The sequence below is a fragment of the Nicotiana tabacum genome, chromosome 7 (assembly GCF_000715075.1).
Source record: "Nicotiana tabacum cultivar K326 chromosome 7, ASM71507v2, whole genome shotgun sequence".
NCBI classification, from domain to species: Eukaryota; Viridiplantae; Streptophyta; class Magnoliopsida; order Solanales; family Solanaceae; genus Nicotiana; species Nicotiana tabacum.
This window is the reverse complement of record NC_134086.1, coordinates 127,223,691-127,239,322: the sequence shown is the minus strand read 5'-3', so window position 1 is coordinate 127,239,322 and position 15,632 is coordinate 127,223,691. Positions and strand designations below refer to the sequence as shown.

The window sequence follows — 15,632 nt, the reverse complement described above, 5'->3', positions numbered from 1 at the left end:
TTAAGGACTCCATATCATCCCAAAGTCTTTTAACTTTGTTGAACTAACCACTCTCGTCAGATGACCCTTGAGAAACTGAACTCAAATCCTTCTAAACTTCGTACATTCGAGCACCATTGGACTGTCCATACCGCTGGTTCAATTCATCCCAAAGTCTTTTGGCAGTTTTGGAATATATGACACTTTGAGAAATATCCGGGTCTAGAGAATTGAGTATCCAACTAATAACCATATGATTACACTGTTCCCACTGATCAAAGAGTGGGGACTCAATATGAGGTCGAACATAACTACCATTAATAAACCCTGTTTTCTTCTTCGTAGAAAGTGCGATAATGATTCCCCTCCTCCAGGTACCAAAGCATGTACCATCAAACTGTTTGGAAACTAACATAATACCAGGATTATCAGAGGGATGCAAATAGAAAGGATGTGAAGGGGGAAACAGGTTCATCATCAAATTGGAAATTTAGAGATGGATTCTGGTTAATTTGTTCATCATGATCACTTGTATCACCCATCGCAAAAAAAAAAGTGCTACACAATCAGAGAATTTTAAAAAAATGAGATGTTATCAATTCACTTAGAACACCTAAAAACAACAGCAACTTCCCGTCATAATTTTCTGTGAAATACCTCCACGGAACTCCTCGAAAACGCCTCAAATACCAAAACAATTGAACCGCTGATTCTCATATGAAGGAATTCGATCAATCTCTTGACGTGAACTGAAGGAGAAGGTCAAATTGATGGCAAACAAAATTAGGTAAAAAACAGCAACGAAATTGAGAATTTCCCCGATCCAGAAACAAAACAAAAAAAAAATTAAGGAGAATTAACCAAGGAAATCAAAGACACAATCGGAAACAAGGTGATTTCCATGGCTCTGATACAATGTTAGAATCCAATGAGATTCGAATTTGGGGACAATGAGAAAGAGAAGAAGATCGTCGCACAATAGAGAGAGAAAAATTGAATTAGCAAAAATGACCGATTCACTCTCTCTAAAACCTTCTATTAGTTAAGTAAGATCCATTTACAAAGAATAAGTTGAAAAAGAAAAATGATACAAAGCCAACTACAACCCAATATAAATAATGAAGCCCAAATGCAACCAAACCCTAACTAAGCCCAACTAATATTCTAACAGTAACCAAATAGAGGAAAGTAGAACCATGCTTGTGTATATGAATCGATCATTTGGTCATGAGATGAAGGTTTGAAGATGTTGGAGGAGAACTTGACGGACTAGGAGTCTATAGCCTTTCTCTGTAAGATGGAAACCGTCCAAAAAATATAGTCATAATCATTTGAACATGCGGTGGGACAGTAATCTAGCAAATCTAGTTTTCCAGCAAGAGCACAACACCCATTTTGTGCAATCTTGTACCCTGCCACAGCAAATCAAATAAAATGAAATTAAACTTTGTATTCCAATTTCATTTTAATAAAAGAACGATATGAATTGTGTAACGATTAGCTATTAGGAATGATAGTTCACAAAAGTTCCTGTCAAGTAGTAGCTGGCTGTAGAAGATTAAAGATAGTTTAGTACTCCATCCGTTTTAATTTATTTGAATTCATTTGATTGGGCAAGTCCATTTCTTGACTTGGCCTACGTGCATTATACCTAACCTTTTAATTTGATTTCAATCTCAACAAAGAAATGAAAGTATAACTCTTTGCTCGCTTGCGGCACCTCTTAGTCTTTTATTTTAGTCTGCCTTGTAAAGATCTCTCGGGTGTCTATGGCGGATCCGATTAGTCTCGTGATGAAGAGAAGTCTTTTCTGATGTTGAAAGGTCGACCTCGTTCACTCGGAAGGACACAACCTTGACCAGCCTTCCGAGTTCTGCCCCCGTTACCACAAAGACTTTAGAAACAGAGAGAAAGACTTTTGAACTTGTGGTATAAAATGAGGCATATATATTTTGTGTGACTCTAAATCATTGCATAAAGATAAATTGTTTCCAAATAAGGAAAAGAGTCTTTTTTTTTGCATAAATTAAAAAGGAAATAGATTCATACAAATTGAAACGGACGTAGTATTAAAGATTAACAAATGGGTGGTGCCATAGTAATTACCATATTTTGTAGGGTTGTTGATTAGATCAAGGATGAAATTGTAGAAATCAATGTAGACCATTTTAGCGTCAGGAAATGTGTTAATAAGAGAGTTTATCTCAGTCGAGAGCTTGTTGTTGAACGAGTATGCTTTGTGATTAAGAGAATCGACACATTTTCTTTGAATTCCTCCTTGCGTATTTCTGTAAAATGGTAAGCATCCTATTGGTCCTACACCAAATACACCAATTTTGCGTGCCCCTAACTTGTACAGGCCCTTTCAAAAATAAAAATTCAAATAGCAAAGATCAAACAGTTTCAGTTTAGTAGCTAATTTAACCATAAAATAATTAAATTAAGTGTATGTAAATTAAAACTACCGGCAAAAAAGTGGAAGCAAAGTTGACCAAGAGCTGGTTGTACGATGGGTTTAGAGAGGAAGCTGGATTAAATTGAATGTCAACCTGGCCGGTAATTACTATAAAAAGACTGTTGCTTAATATTTCTAAAGCTCTAACTTGTCCAACAATAGCTTTAAGTTTTTCGATATATTCTTCGAACAACTCTAACTGTTTTGGGATTGATAAAACTGGCTGCATTTTCATCAATCAGAAAAAAAAGATCAATAAAAAAATATAGAAAAAAGATAACTCCTCACCTTTATTCTTTAAGGATAAAAGGAAAAGGAAACTATACCAAGAAAGCGTTTGTTTGTGGATCATATCCAGAGGCTGCTGAAGCAAAGCAAACTCCAGTTATGAGATCCTTAGCTTGCAGCGTTGGATCAAGATATGGAGGCAGGAGCTCCTTTATTCCCAGTTCTTCCACTATTTATAACAAATATAATCAAGGAAACTGTTACTTATATAAAACTGAAATTCGTGATCTACTCATTTTTTAGCAACTAGTCCAACCAACTCAAAATTTAATATTGGATACAAAATAATGTAAATCAGTGGGTCAAAATGCAATCCAAACTCAAGCATCCAAAAATCAAAATTTGAGATGGAGAGTTATGTAAATTTGGAAGAAGTTAAGCTCCTAATCTAAGAAAAATTACATATGAGTAGCTTTTACATTTTTTTAATAAAAAGCTATTTCAAAAAAAGAGGGGAGCTTAGTCATGTCGGACGACCTAAAGTTGAGTTTATGACTTGTTATTTGATCCATCGAAACGTGTTACCCACTCATATTGACCCAAGCAAACTTTGAGCTAGCATTATTGATTTGACATGTTTTAACACGCTCAAATTTGACCCAACTGCCACATCCAAACTGAACTAAACCATGTCAGCATATAAAAACAAGGAGGAAATTAAAGTGGTAAATTCTTGGTACCAAAAAGGTCAGAGGGAACTTTTCCATCACAAAATCTGCCATTGGGCTTTCCTCCCTCGAAATTCTTCCCATGATGTAGGATGTTCCCGCGTGCGAAACCAGTTGTTGCTGCCTGTATCAACTACGGTATCGCCGAACACAAAAACTGCCGGAATAATACTGCTCACGTTGTATGCTACCTTCTGATCCGTTACAGCAATAACAATGGAGACAAAGAGACTTAACAGCACAAAAATACAAGAGAAGAACTTCATTTTCGTTATTTCTCCTCAAATTTTATTCATGCCCACGAAATAAATACAACACAACATTAGTTTGTCAAAGTCAAAGGTTTCTTGATTGTTGCGAGTACGTGCATATATAAGATGAAATTATCGCAGATATATAAAGTTGGTAGCATTTGCCATTTGTCATATTTCAGGTTTCCATATGATCACATCGTGCGCGTTACCATAGTATTCTTTGCACTGACAGCATGTATAGTATTATCCTGTCTGATTTGCTTTGCTTATTTCTTTAAAGGAATTGTTATTCTATATTTTTCATGACTTAGACATGTTAGATACGAATCTCAAAGTTATTGCCTGAATCTTAAAGATATCATATACTAATGTAGTTGAAATTTCATCATTTTGGTATTAACATTTAAACACAATGATTAATTGGCAGAAGTACATGCATTGGTTATATATAATTCTTTTGTATATGATGAGCTCCTAGCAATTATGAGTTGGCCCTTTACGATATTTTGAGTGAAATGGCAGTAATTAATGGATGATGAGTACTAATGACGAGCACGAGAGTTTACGGGGACATTTGAGCATTCCTATATACTATACTACATTTTAGAAACAAAACAAATCATCATTAAAATAATTATGCAAATACGTTACAATACTAAATAGAGGAAATGAACATTTACATAATCTAGCACCAGAAAGGGGAGGTTTGGGGTTTGGGGGGGCATATTTAGGAGCTGCAGTCTTAAAGCCAGTTTCATAATAACATAAGTTAGAACTGGATACAGCCAGAAATGCGTTAGTAATACTGCACTTTAAAACAAAGATTCAGCAAACTAAGTCGCACAAAGACTAACATAGAGCACTCAATACATTCAGGCGTGGCAGCTCCGCGGTTAGAACTAAGCAAAAGACTGAGCTAAACCTACTAGTCACCACTAGCTACTTGTCATTTACAACTAAACAGACCGGTTGCGTGCATCTAACCTCTAGCTGCTCTAAGGAAGTTATCAAAAGGACTTGCAGGAGGTAGCCTAAGTGCTAACCATGGTTCCTTTGACAGTGGAGGCCCCCTAACAGGTCCCTCTTCTTCAAGTATCTGCAGCAAACACAAGTTGTGAAATGTTAACACATGCCCATATGGTTATCAAATACAAGTAGGCAAAACGTTACGCCTTAAAACAATGATGGCGTAGTAAGGGGCATAAATAAAGAGTCATAAAAGAACAAAAGCAACTTCTATACTAGGATGTCGTTTTGCTATATCTCCTGAAAACATACTTGGAAACTGATAAAAACAAAATCATACGAAAACACATTTGTGCTCCAAGTTTCCAAGCATACACAAGTGTCACAGGATTCAAAAACATGAAGATTTAGTTAGAAGACAGTTAACACAGTATCACCTTCGCGACTGCTGATGGCCCATTTGTTGGGAAGGCCGGATACGCCATGCCAGCTGCATTCGTACAGCGATTTTCATGAGCTAGCCAATTGGAGAGTTTCTTTCTTGTGTCAGTGCCAAGAGATTCACATTGACCAGCAATGGTATCATATGGAAGCGGTGAAGTGGAGACAGATGAACCAGCTACTTGACCAGCCACCTCGAGTGCCTGAAAACACAAAACCAACCTAACTGAATAATACTGCTCTCAAACCCCCTAATAATCATTATCTTTGTGATCTGTCTGCTCTCATCATTTGGACTAACCAAAACTATGACAGTTTTATGCGTGTCCAGATTCAATTCTTAATACAGCCTAACTAAATAATATTACGGCAAAACACCACGAGCAGTCATAAATAAAAGATTCCAATCAGGGAGCAGAACTTGCCCTTGTCAGACAATGGAAGAAGCACAAAAATGTTTCGAAACTAGGCAAGACCACCTAGCATAATACTAAGGAGCTGTAATCCATCTCTTTAACTTGACAGGAGATGCAAAATACTAACTTTATGAACAAACATCAATATCAAGCTAACTTTATGAACAAACTTCAAATGCAAGCCTGCTGGCAAATACAAGAACTAATGGCCCATACTGAGCAGATATTTAACTATTTTGCTTCAGCTTTAAACTCACATTTTCTCACTTCGTAGGATGTTGCATGAAATAGAAGGATAATACGTCTATCATGTTTATATTTTTACTCCCACTAATTAAAATTGCATTCTTCTTGTGCAATTTCTGACATAGACTTGACGTTCAAAATAGGCTAAACATTGACCATTGGATCAAAATATGAATTGATAGACAAGAATTCAAAATTTTAGAGAGAGAGAGAGAGAGAGAGAGAGAGAGAGAGAGAGAGCTACAAACGCAAAATACACTCATTTTTTGATTTCAATAAAGGTGAAATCTATTTGCAGAAAAGTGCATTTAGCATCACCTAAAATCAGAACCAGTATTTGACAGATACTGTTGCAGATAGCTAGTTACTTCATTATGTAATTTTTCTATTAAAGACTTTCCTTTTTTTTAAAAATAGTTATACTTTCATTTACAATATGGAGATCGCCTGTGAGAAACAGCCAAATTAACTATTAGTCACACCTCCCTAAGCTTGTAAGTAATTCTTTTAATGAAGACTTTCCTTTTCTTTGAAATAGTTTACACTCTCATTTACAAAATGGAGATAGTCTATCAGAAACAGGCAAATCAACTATTAGTCACACCTCCCTAATCTTGTTTATAATTAATAATTTTTTCCTTTTGGCTAGACTATACTCTACTTCGACAAGCAAGCTCATCCATGGGAGTACACAAAGGCAAATAGACAGATGCATGTTTGAGGACAAAGATAAGGGGTTGAGGGAATATTACCGATTCAAGAAGCTGTCCAATGCTCACAACATGAGTCATTGAAGGGGACGGAGACATAGGAATTTTGGGAATGAATCTGGCGATGTCAGCAATTGAGGATTCACTTACTTTGTCATCCTCTACAAATGAATTTGGAGAAAAATCCTGCAGCAATAAGCGACAAACGTATAAAAATGGTTGTGATTCAGGTTGATGAGAGCATATATTAACAATAAGAAAAGTGCCACTAAAAACTAGAGAATAATATGGAGAGATTCATGTAGCAACAAGTATCACGATGAATGCTAATCCACCACCGTTGTCACATCACAAAGAAACATGTGAATGCTTGATGAGCATACCCCATCAAATGAAGGTGAATCTCTGGAGTGTGATCCTATTTGGGCATGATCCATGTCAACCATTGATTGTAGACAAAATATGAAAGTATCATCAGGAGTGAAATCCTCTGATAGCTGCTTGAATATGTCATCTGCCTCAACCTAAGGCACATTCCAAGAGAATAAGTAAGGACCTAAATAAATCCATTTCGTAATTTCTTTCCTTTTTTTAGGACTGGGGAGAGGAGGTTAGTTAAAAAAAAAAGTAGTATGCATAATATTTTTAAGACAGCTAGTACCTCTGCAATGCTAGACAAGCTTTTAACTAAGATATCCTTTATTATCTCGTGGCACTCATGAATTTTGCTCCGCAATTCTGATAGTGATATTACAGCTGCTTCATTATCAGCTGCAGAACAATATGCTCTCACATCTGCCTGAGGCTTCAGGTATACTTGATAATCATCATTGATACCCAGAAAAGGATCAACCTGAACATGAAGGGAATTAGCAGCAATTAATACGTACAATATGCTAAAGATACAACAAAATTGTTAAGCAACATGTTAATAGAGATGAAACAACATTTTCTGTAACTTGTTCCTCAACAGAAGAAGACTTTCTTCTACTTCAATGTTGTTGCAATCATAACTTGTTCAACAACAGGAAAACAGTTTCTTCTATTTCCATAGCGTTGCAATCACAACTTGTCCAACACAGAAAAATAGTTTATTCTATTTGCATAATGTTGTGAATATCCTACCCGTTACGAGTCTTTTAATGAAAAGGCAAGATAAGACCACTAGTTTGCATTAATTTTTCCAAGCATCAGAAAATGTAGCTGTGACTTTGAGAATGAAGCTTATGAAAAGTTTATCATAGATTACTCACACCACAACCCCGTAATGATTCGAGTAAAACATTCAGGTCAGTTATCTGATAAATCTTCGCTGTAAATGCTAACATTGCAGCTGATAACACAAGAAGCGAACGCTGGTATGCTGGAGGTAGCGACCCTGAAAGAAAATATTCCAAGGTAATTTTACCAGACAATAATGAGTTCGTTACTAGTTGGAAAACTACAGTACAGTGCCGTACCATTATTAGGGTCCACGGATAACTTCATAAGTGATAGGGGAAGCTGACAAAAGCGGACCATTAAGTTATTGTGGGTTTTCTGCAACAATAGAAGATTAAGAATCATGAGCATAGTTTAGATACAAGATGCTTAGAGAAAGCAAATGACTGTTTGGAGGTCTACAAAATGCAAGGTGTATCCACCCAAACTAACATGCATTACAAATGAGTTATTTTAATCTGAATGCGCACCCTAACACGTGAAGAAATAAGCGTTAAGCAGAATGACTGAGCTATAGCTTCAGTATTTGCAGGTAAATTATCTGGCATGTTGGCTTGGGTCCAGAGGGCTGACAGCAACTGGACAATTTGATCCTTGTTTAGCTTCAGAATGTATGGTTCCTGTGTCAACCAGTAAAAATCGAGGTTCAGTTGGGCCAGAAATTAGCGGGAATGAAAAAAAAGGAGCTAGAATAAAAATGTGATATCACTAATGTACTTACACCCTCATTCAAGCTACCAACTGATACAGCTGTGCAATCAATCATAGAACTAATATTTTGAAATTTTGGAGAATTCTTTAGGGCCCAACCCTTATTCCGTTCTTCGTCAACTATGTCCCTCTCCTTTAAATCATCTGGACTACCAGACCCTTCCTTCAACTTAATTCCATCCTTTTCCTTCCGAAGCTTCTCAAGTAGAGCAGTAATTGACACAAACGTAGATGTACCATTGGCATTCCATTTCCTTGTATGGTTGGCTATGTCATGTCTAATATGGTTCGAACTTGGAATTAGGAGAACAGAAAAGATGTGGTGTCCTCCAATACGAATTTCGACATCCGGATGCAATGTCACTTTCAATAGCTGAACAAATAGCTCTTCAGGAAACACCTACAAGAATTAAAAGATAGTTAAATACAAAAGTAAATCCAGTTTCAAAAGCAAATGATATAGAAGATGAACGCATACTTAATTCATCAATGGGAATTTTCTTTCTCATTGCATTTTCAACATCACGTATTAGTTTTCATTAAAAGATGAGAAAATGTGCAATTAAAGCTCAAGTGAAGGAAACATATTTTCATGTAAGCATACTAGCCAGCCATCTAAGAGGACCAAAACATCTGATGACAAAAGCTAGCTTCTTACCTGTTGGCATCGTGAAACGACAGATGCCAATGAGATCATATGAGCAAGAATGATCAAGGACCCCATTGTAGCCCTGGCAACCACTTTAAGAGATGGCAACTTCTCCAGCATCATTGCCATCATATCAAACAGTGGCCGTGCATCAACAATCTAAGAGGAAAAAACTCTGTTAATATCAAGAAATACATTATCATATACTTCATTCGTTAACATAAATTACCCCTTTTGCAGTTTCTAGGAAGCATTCTTCAATGGATGTCTGAAGTGCAAGATTGAAGTTTAGCTCTTGCTCTTGAACCGATTCGACAGTTGCTTGAAGGCTTTTACGCAAGTATCTGCACAAGTCACTGACAAACCGTACATCTGAGAGCCTAGCTCCTAATCTGATGAGTCGAGCCAAAGCAGTAGCAGTTTGGATGACATAAGACATCATTTGAGGATCATGTGCCACATTTTTGTGGTCTAAATGGCGAATTACACCAGTTAAAATCAGTTCTTGATTCCCTGAGAAGAACCACAAGCATTAAGAAAACAATTAGATGCTATCAAGTCAATTCCAATATTTGCGCCATCAATGTCCGGTAGAATTATTATGACTACAAGAAATTCAATGTCATGGCAAAGCATTTCATGGTGACATAACAGATACCAGACCTATGACCCACCAGTTTAAGCAATATACTAAACATACAGTCCTTTGTTATTCACCTTCTTTTCAAGACACAGTAAGGAAATACAGGTTGCAGAGAAGATGTAGCAACTTTTGTTAGCAGGAATGTAGTGTGGAAACCAACAAAGAAATAACATCTTTACAGTGACATGAGATATGGTTATACAACCATAGATTGATGAGCAAATTCCGACTACCAAGAATCTTAATCATGAGGACAAGGACAAAGGAAAAGTTGTTGTAAAACACAGGCACGTCCATACTGGGAGCAGTATGGATAATGACAGCAGGTCCAAGAAGCAGTGTATTGGTGGATTACCTGAACTTTCTACAAGGTAGATCATATCAGAAAGAACCATCACAGCCAATCCATGTAGGGAAGCCCAGTGCCTCCCATGGTCAAAATGGACAAACATTGGATCTAATACCCGGCGCATTGTACTGCTCTCTTTGGCCAAATCAGCCATCTTTTCCAGACATATTTGAGCCCACACTTTTGGTGTTTCAGTTTCTTCTCTGTAGAAAAAATCTGAGTTAGACAGATAAAGAAAGGAAAGCAGATAAATTGATTAAAAACAAATATCAACTCATTGGTGGCAGTTGCAGTTATCTAGTAAGGAAGCCAACTTTTGCTGGATTTAACGGCACCAACCTTGTTAATAAAGATGGATCTTTCTTATCAGGCCGGGGTCTAGTTATGTGGCAAGGACCATATTCACTACCAACAGCTCTTCCTTCAGATCTAACTACTTCGTCCACCCAATTGTGGTGTGCCTCCCCTCTTTCAAAGTCTTCATTATGGATTTCAGGCTCATAGTTATCCAGAGTAACATGAACAATCTGCACAAGTTGAAAAAGAACTTCAATGATGTCTGGTAATTGTCAATTGTTAACAAAAGATAACCATAATTAGAAGAAAACATCCACAAGTTAGATATTTCCTAGTCAGCCAATCTAGAATAACCAATTGGAATGAGAAAACAAGACAACTTTCCTTGAGCTACAAATGAGCCAACCCTAGCTGATTTCTAGAGGTTCGAACTTGGTTTGGCTAATGCTACAAGTACAAGCACAGAAAAGCATGGCACACCTAGCATATGAGCCAAGGAGCTTAGCTTGAGTAAATCTATTGAAGCTCATGCTCAAGCTAAACTCTGCTTGTTTAGACAAATGAGCCGAGCTCAGCTCAAGTTCAAGTTTATTTTTTGATAACCCGAGTGCTGAGTTCGAGTTTATTAATGAAGCTAGTCATCTATTAGTTTGTTTAAACTTCTTCTTAAGAGTTTTTTTTCAGAATAAAATGGCATTCATATGGTAAGTAGAAATAATCATTTTCTTATGTGGACCTTTCATATTCACAAAGGAAAATAGGAACGAGGCAAGAGCTGAACTGATCTACCAAGCTCAGCTCATTTCCTAGAGCTATGCAATAAGCATGAATCTGTTTTGTTCAATAAGTAAACAGATCAGCTTCGAGCTTATACAGGCTCAGCTAAGTTCATTACATCAGTTCATTTACTGGTCTAATTTTTCACTTGAAAGTTGGCCATGAAGAACTTATGTCAGATCAGCTTGAAAGACAAACGAGAATGGATAGAGGACTCGCTAGGACCCCAGCCGAGCTGGGGGGGGGGGTACAATGTTATCCACAACATATAGTCTATCTTAGGAAGTTAGTAGCAAATCACTATGAGAGTCATGAAATATGTCTGGCAAAATGAAGAATCCATAACCATTGTAAAATTATCAAGAGGGAAGCAATAACTTAATCATAAGGAACTAGAACAAGTTGCATGAGAGAGAGAAAGAGAGAGAGCTCTTAACCTCATCAAAATCAACAAATATATGAGAGAACTCTGCCATGAACCAAACCTGCAAAGGTGGAATCAATTGCTCAGATCCAACTAAACATTCAGCAAACTTGTATGAGGTACAATGCCGCCAAATCATTCTCAAAAAAAAAAAAACGTTCTCAAAAGAGGCAAAATGTTGCCAAAATAACAAAACCATTGTTAAAACATTGTTTTCAACTCCAGCCATAAAAGGTAACTCCACAGTACCATGGCAGAAAGACACTGCAAACTTGATGCCCTCAAGTTCTGATGTTCTTCACCAGTCTCCCTTGCCAATGAACATACTTTGGGAACCAAAGTTTCTATGTTATACGTATATGTTCCATCTACCTGCTTCCAGAAAAAGATGGTAAGTAATTTTACACATCAAAAAACCTAATGGCAATCTACTTTCGGTGTAGAATGACTCCAGGTATACTATAATTAGGAAGTAGTAATATTACATACAAGATTCTTGGGCAAAAAAGATTCTACAAACAAGTTGATCTAAAATGGACAAGATACAAATCTTAGATAACAAATACAATATGGTAAGAGGAGACTCTTTACACAGGAAAATTAAAGTAGGACACGCGTCTAGACAATTAAGACAAACCCAAACATATTGTTATATGCTTTAGCTTCAATAACACAAGTTTTCACTACCAAAATAACATAGTTTAGCAGTAGTGCTTCATATCGAGGTGAATCAAACAGGACAAATAAACTATCAATCCATAAAATGACTATAACTAGACTATGAAAATACGTTCATAGCATTTGAAACTTCAAGAAAGAATAAACAACAATTATAACATGCCGGCGCCTAAAACTATGAACACCCAATAAGGATAATCTCACTCTGAATTCATCATTTAACCTGAAGGTGTAGGTAAACTAATGTCCTCTTCCTTTATCGGCTTTTCGTTTCTTACATCCTTTTGGAGTTGTCATCTGAGACAGCTAAAATCATGATAGCAACAAATTATAATATCAATACTGATAGTTCTTGTGTAAAGCTGACCAGGAAAGAATCCAATCATCTTTGCAACTGGACTGGATTGACATGCATAGAGATGAGTAGATGGAATTGGCACAAAAACAACACTAGCTTTAATCTTTACTATGATGCTTTGGAATTGCATGTTGAATACCAAATACCGCCTTTGGAGCCAATAGAAGCTCTTAAAGTGAATTAAGTCGTGCAACACTTCTTTCATCAACCAGGATATCGCGGTGTGAAGAATACCCAACTAGACATGTTCAAGAACGTTTCTTTTACATCTCATTGAATTGTATAAGGTATTTATGCTAATCAACTACTCATTACATCTGCAGATTGCAACCCCAGCAGAGAAATTGACATAACACATAGCTGCATTCATCAATATTTTCCTTAATCACCTGACTGTAAATAAACCTGGTCAGAGTCTGGCAACCAATAATCCTGATAGCATCTCTCTTAGAGTCATCCAGCAGTTCAACAACCATGTCTAAAAGGCTAGCAGCAAAACATGCCCTGCAGATACAAAAATTGGTAGTATATTACATTCCTAGAAGATAAAATGGAAGCTTACTCCAAATTGACTTCATTTCACAAAATATAATGATCTCAGAGTTATCTAGGACAGGTTTTAACAAACCAAGAGAATCTAAACCATTACATAATAGAATCACTCTACCAGTTAGTGTATCAACTATCAAATAGACTTAACGACTGGCTAGCCTATTGATGGTTGGAATTAATATGCAACTAGTTAGATGGTAAGTATTATGTGAACCTGCGATTATTGATAAAACACAAAATCTCGGTGGTAAGGAAGCTCAATTAATGATAACTAATATCAGATTAGAAATTATGGCACACCTTATCTGCTCTTTTAAGTTATTTATTCTGAAAGTAAGTTGCTACACCTTAACTGAAAAAGTGCTTCAAGAAATTAAAGAGCGATAGTGGGAAATCATGGCTAAAACGTAGTAAGGTTGTATAAAGAAGAAAGGGCTAAATTTCACTCTATCATATTCGGGATAGTAATACAAGAGAATATTTTGGGGTTTAAACTCTTATAATTCATCAAGGTTGTTATATATATGCACAATAATAACTCACATTTGTTCTTTGCACATGCAAAGCAACTTATTGTACACCTCCGCAATAACATTGATAAACTTAATGTGCTCACTTCGCAGTTCTTTGTGGCATCTTTCTTCAAGATACTTCGCAATCTGAACAAGGAAAACCACAACATCTTTAAAGGATGCAATATTTTCATATATTTAGGTATCATTGTTTCCATGCTATACGTAAAGTTTAAATTCACAAGCAGAGAGAAAGTCAATACCTTTGGGATTCTGAAAGGGTTTTTTGCTGCATATTCGCATAATTTCACTATTTTCCTATCATTAGGCGAGCCATCCTGCATTCACAAGATGCAGAGTAATTTACTGTTGTCTATCACAAGTACAGATTCATGATTGCCAGAAATGCACTTAAGCAAGCCACTACTCATGATACTTTTGGATTTGGGTCCATCCACTTTTCTCAAGCATAATAAAGCAGTCTAGGTACAAAACTAATATTGGACGACGGCATCAGACAGTGGAACACAAATGTCTAATAGTGGTTCAGAGGATTAGTGTTTGACTTCTACTCCTATGAAGGAGTGAACTCCAAATGATATAACCATGAAAACTCAAATTTCCAAGTCACCTGCTTCCACTTTTAGAATGCAAGGAATTGGACAGATAGATGAAAACACAACTAAAAGAAATAAAGACCCTAGTTAGACCTCAAGAAAACTAAATTGAATGTACTTACTGGGGTTTTAGGGAAGATTTCAGCTAGCAATTTCTTGTAACGCTTCACGGGTTGTCGAGATCGAGACCTCATAGCAGGACAGCAGATGCACATGTTCCCACATGCTGGGAATAATTTCCTTGAAATAAACCCCATTTTCCTTCAAGTTTCAGAAAAAACAAGTAAATTTTCTCAGTGATACAGGAAGGACAAAAGAACCCAACACACCCAAAATTAGCAACATACATAGAACAACTCAGAACTCAAGCCAAAACCAAAATGCAGTTAAGAAAAATCATCCCACCAACCAGAAAGGGCAATAAAAGTTTCTTTTAATTAAAAATAAAGAAGAAAACTTTCTGAAAACCAGAGGCTTAAAAGGGTGAAGACCAAGATCATTAATTATAAAACAGAGAAGACGTAATCATGCATAAATAAACACCAAAAGAAGGCAAAGAAAATAAAATAAAAACAACAGGCTAAGCCAATGATCAAATACCCCGTCCCCAAGAATGTGCAGAAAAACTTTCCAAGAAAAATAACACCAAGAGTTAAAAATAAGCTGTAATTACAAGGACACAAAATTTCAACTTCATTAAGCCAGAAAAGGGCATAATCAAGAATTACAAGGACAAATACACAGCACAATATTACTAAACAAGTGATTAAGATTAACATACCTTCAACTACAGAAGGAGATCTGGGGAGTGAAGAAACTCCAACAAAGGTTTCAACTTTGAGAGAAGAGCTAATGAGGAGTGAAGAAAGAATCAAATGTTGGAAAAAGCAAGAAAAGAGACAACAACAAAGTGAGCGCGTGGATTTTGAGGAACAAATCTTTAAACGAGGAAACAACAGCATGGGCTTGTTGGTGGGGGTGGGGGAGGGGGTTAATAGGGGGGGATCAAGAATCAAAGACCAGTACTAGAAGAGTAGGCAGAGAAGAGATCACGTGATTGTCAGGTCACTTAAAAGAGACTTGCTTTTGTCTTTTGTCTGTCACCTCTTTGAACAAAGGTCCCCTTAAATCAGTACTTTATTTTCGTCCTTCTGTTTTTAATTTTTTTTGGAATAATTTTCCACTTTTATAGTTTTTCTTTTTTCTTTCTTTTAACTGTTCTTTCTATGGTCTTATATTGAGTCTCTCTTTGTGTGTGTGTGTGTGGGGGTGGGGGGGGGGGGGAGGAGTTTGAAGAAAAGATGTTCTGATGCATATGATTTCTTTTTTCTTGGTCTACAAATTTTTGAATTGAAATATGAGCAAGCACTTTTTAACTTTTCAGAGATTTGAGTGGAAAAAGATATTTGGTTGAAATACTA

General features: G+C 36.5%; 2 protein-coding genes across 2 annotated transcripts; both read right to left on the bottom strand.

Annotated features, from left to right (window-relative positions):
• Positions 1-91: 91 nt before the first annotated feature.
• LOC107771858 (GDSL esterase/lipase EXL3-like) lies at positions 92-3,656 on the bottom strand. Its single transcript, XM_075218611.1, has 6 exons — positions 3,515-3,656; positions 2,761-2,891; positions 2,445-2,657; positions 2,086-2,341; positions 1,317-1,391; positions 92-387 (listed from the first exon to the last, which is right to left on the bottom strand). The coding sequence occupies exons 1-6, from the start codon at positions 3,654-3,656 to the stop codon at positions 92-94; spliced, it is 1,113 nt and encodes a 370-aa protein (XP_075074712.1).
• A 714-nt stretch (positions 3,657-4,370) lies between these two features.
• On the bottom strand, positions 4,371-15,419 carry LOC107771855 (protein SEMI-ROLLED LEAF 2). The gene is made up of 20 exons (XM_016591316.2): positions 14,993-15,419; positions 14,334-14,472; positions 13,858-13,932; positions 13,626-13,741; positions 12,920-13,034; positions 11,744-11,866; positions 11,508-11,555; positions 10,336-10,523; positions 10,003-10,199; positions 9,234-9,517; positions 9,014-9,163; positions 8,366-8,755; positions 8,115-8,264; positions 7,884-7,962; positions 7,677-7,801; positions 7,085-7,276; positions 6,807-6,947; positions 6,466-6,609; positions 5,048-5,254; positions 4,371-4,740 (listed from the first exon to the last, which is right to left on the bottom strand). Exons 2-20 carry the CDS (start codon positions 14,466-14,468, stop codon positions 4,624-4,626), a joined length of 2,976 nt encoding a protein of 991 aa, XP_016446802.1. The 5' UTR covers positions 14,469-14,472; positions 14,993-15,419; the 3' UTR covers positions 4,371-4,623.
• Positions 15,420-15,632: the final 213 nt, after the last annotated feature.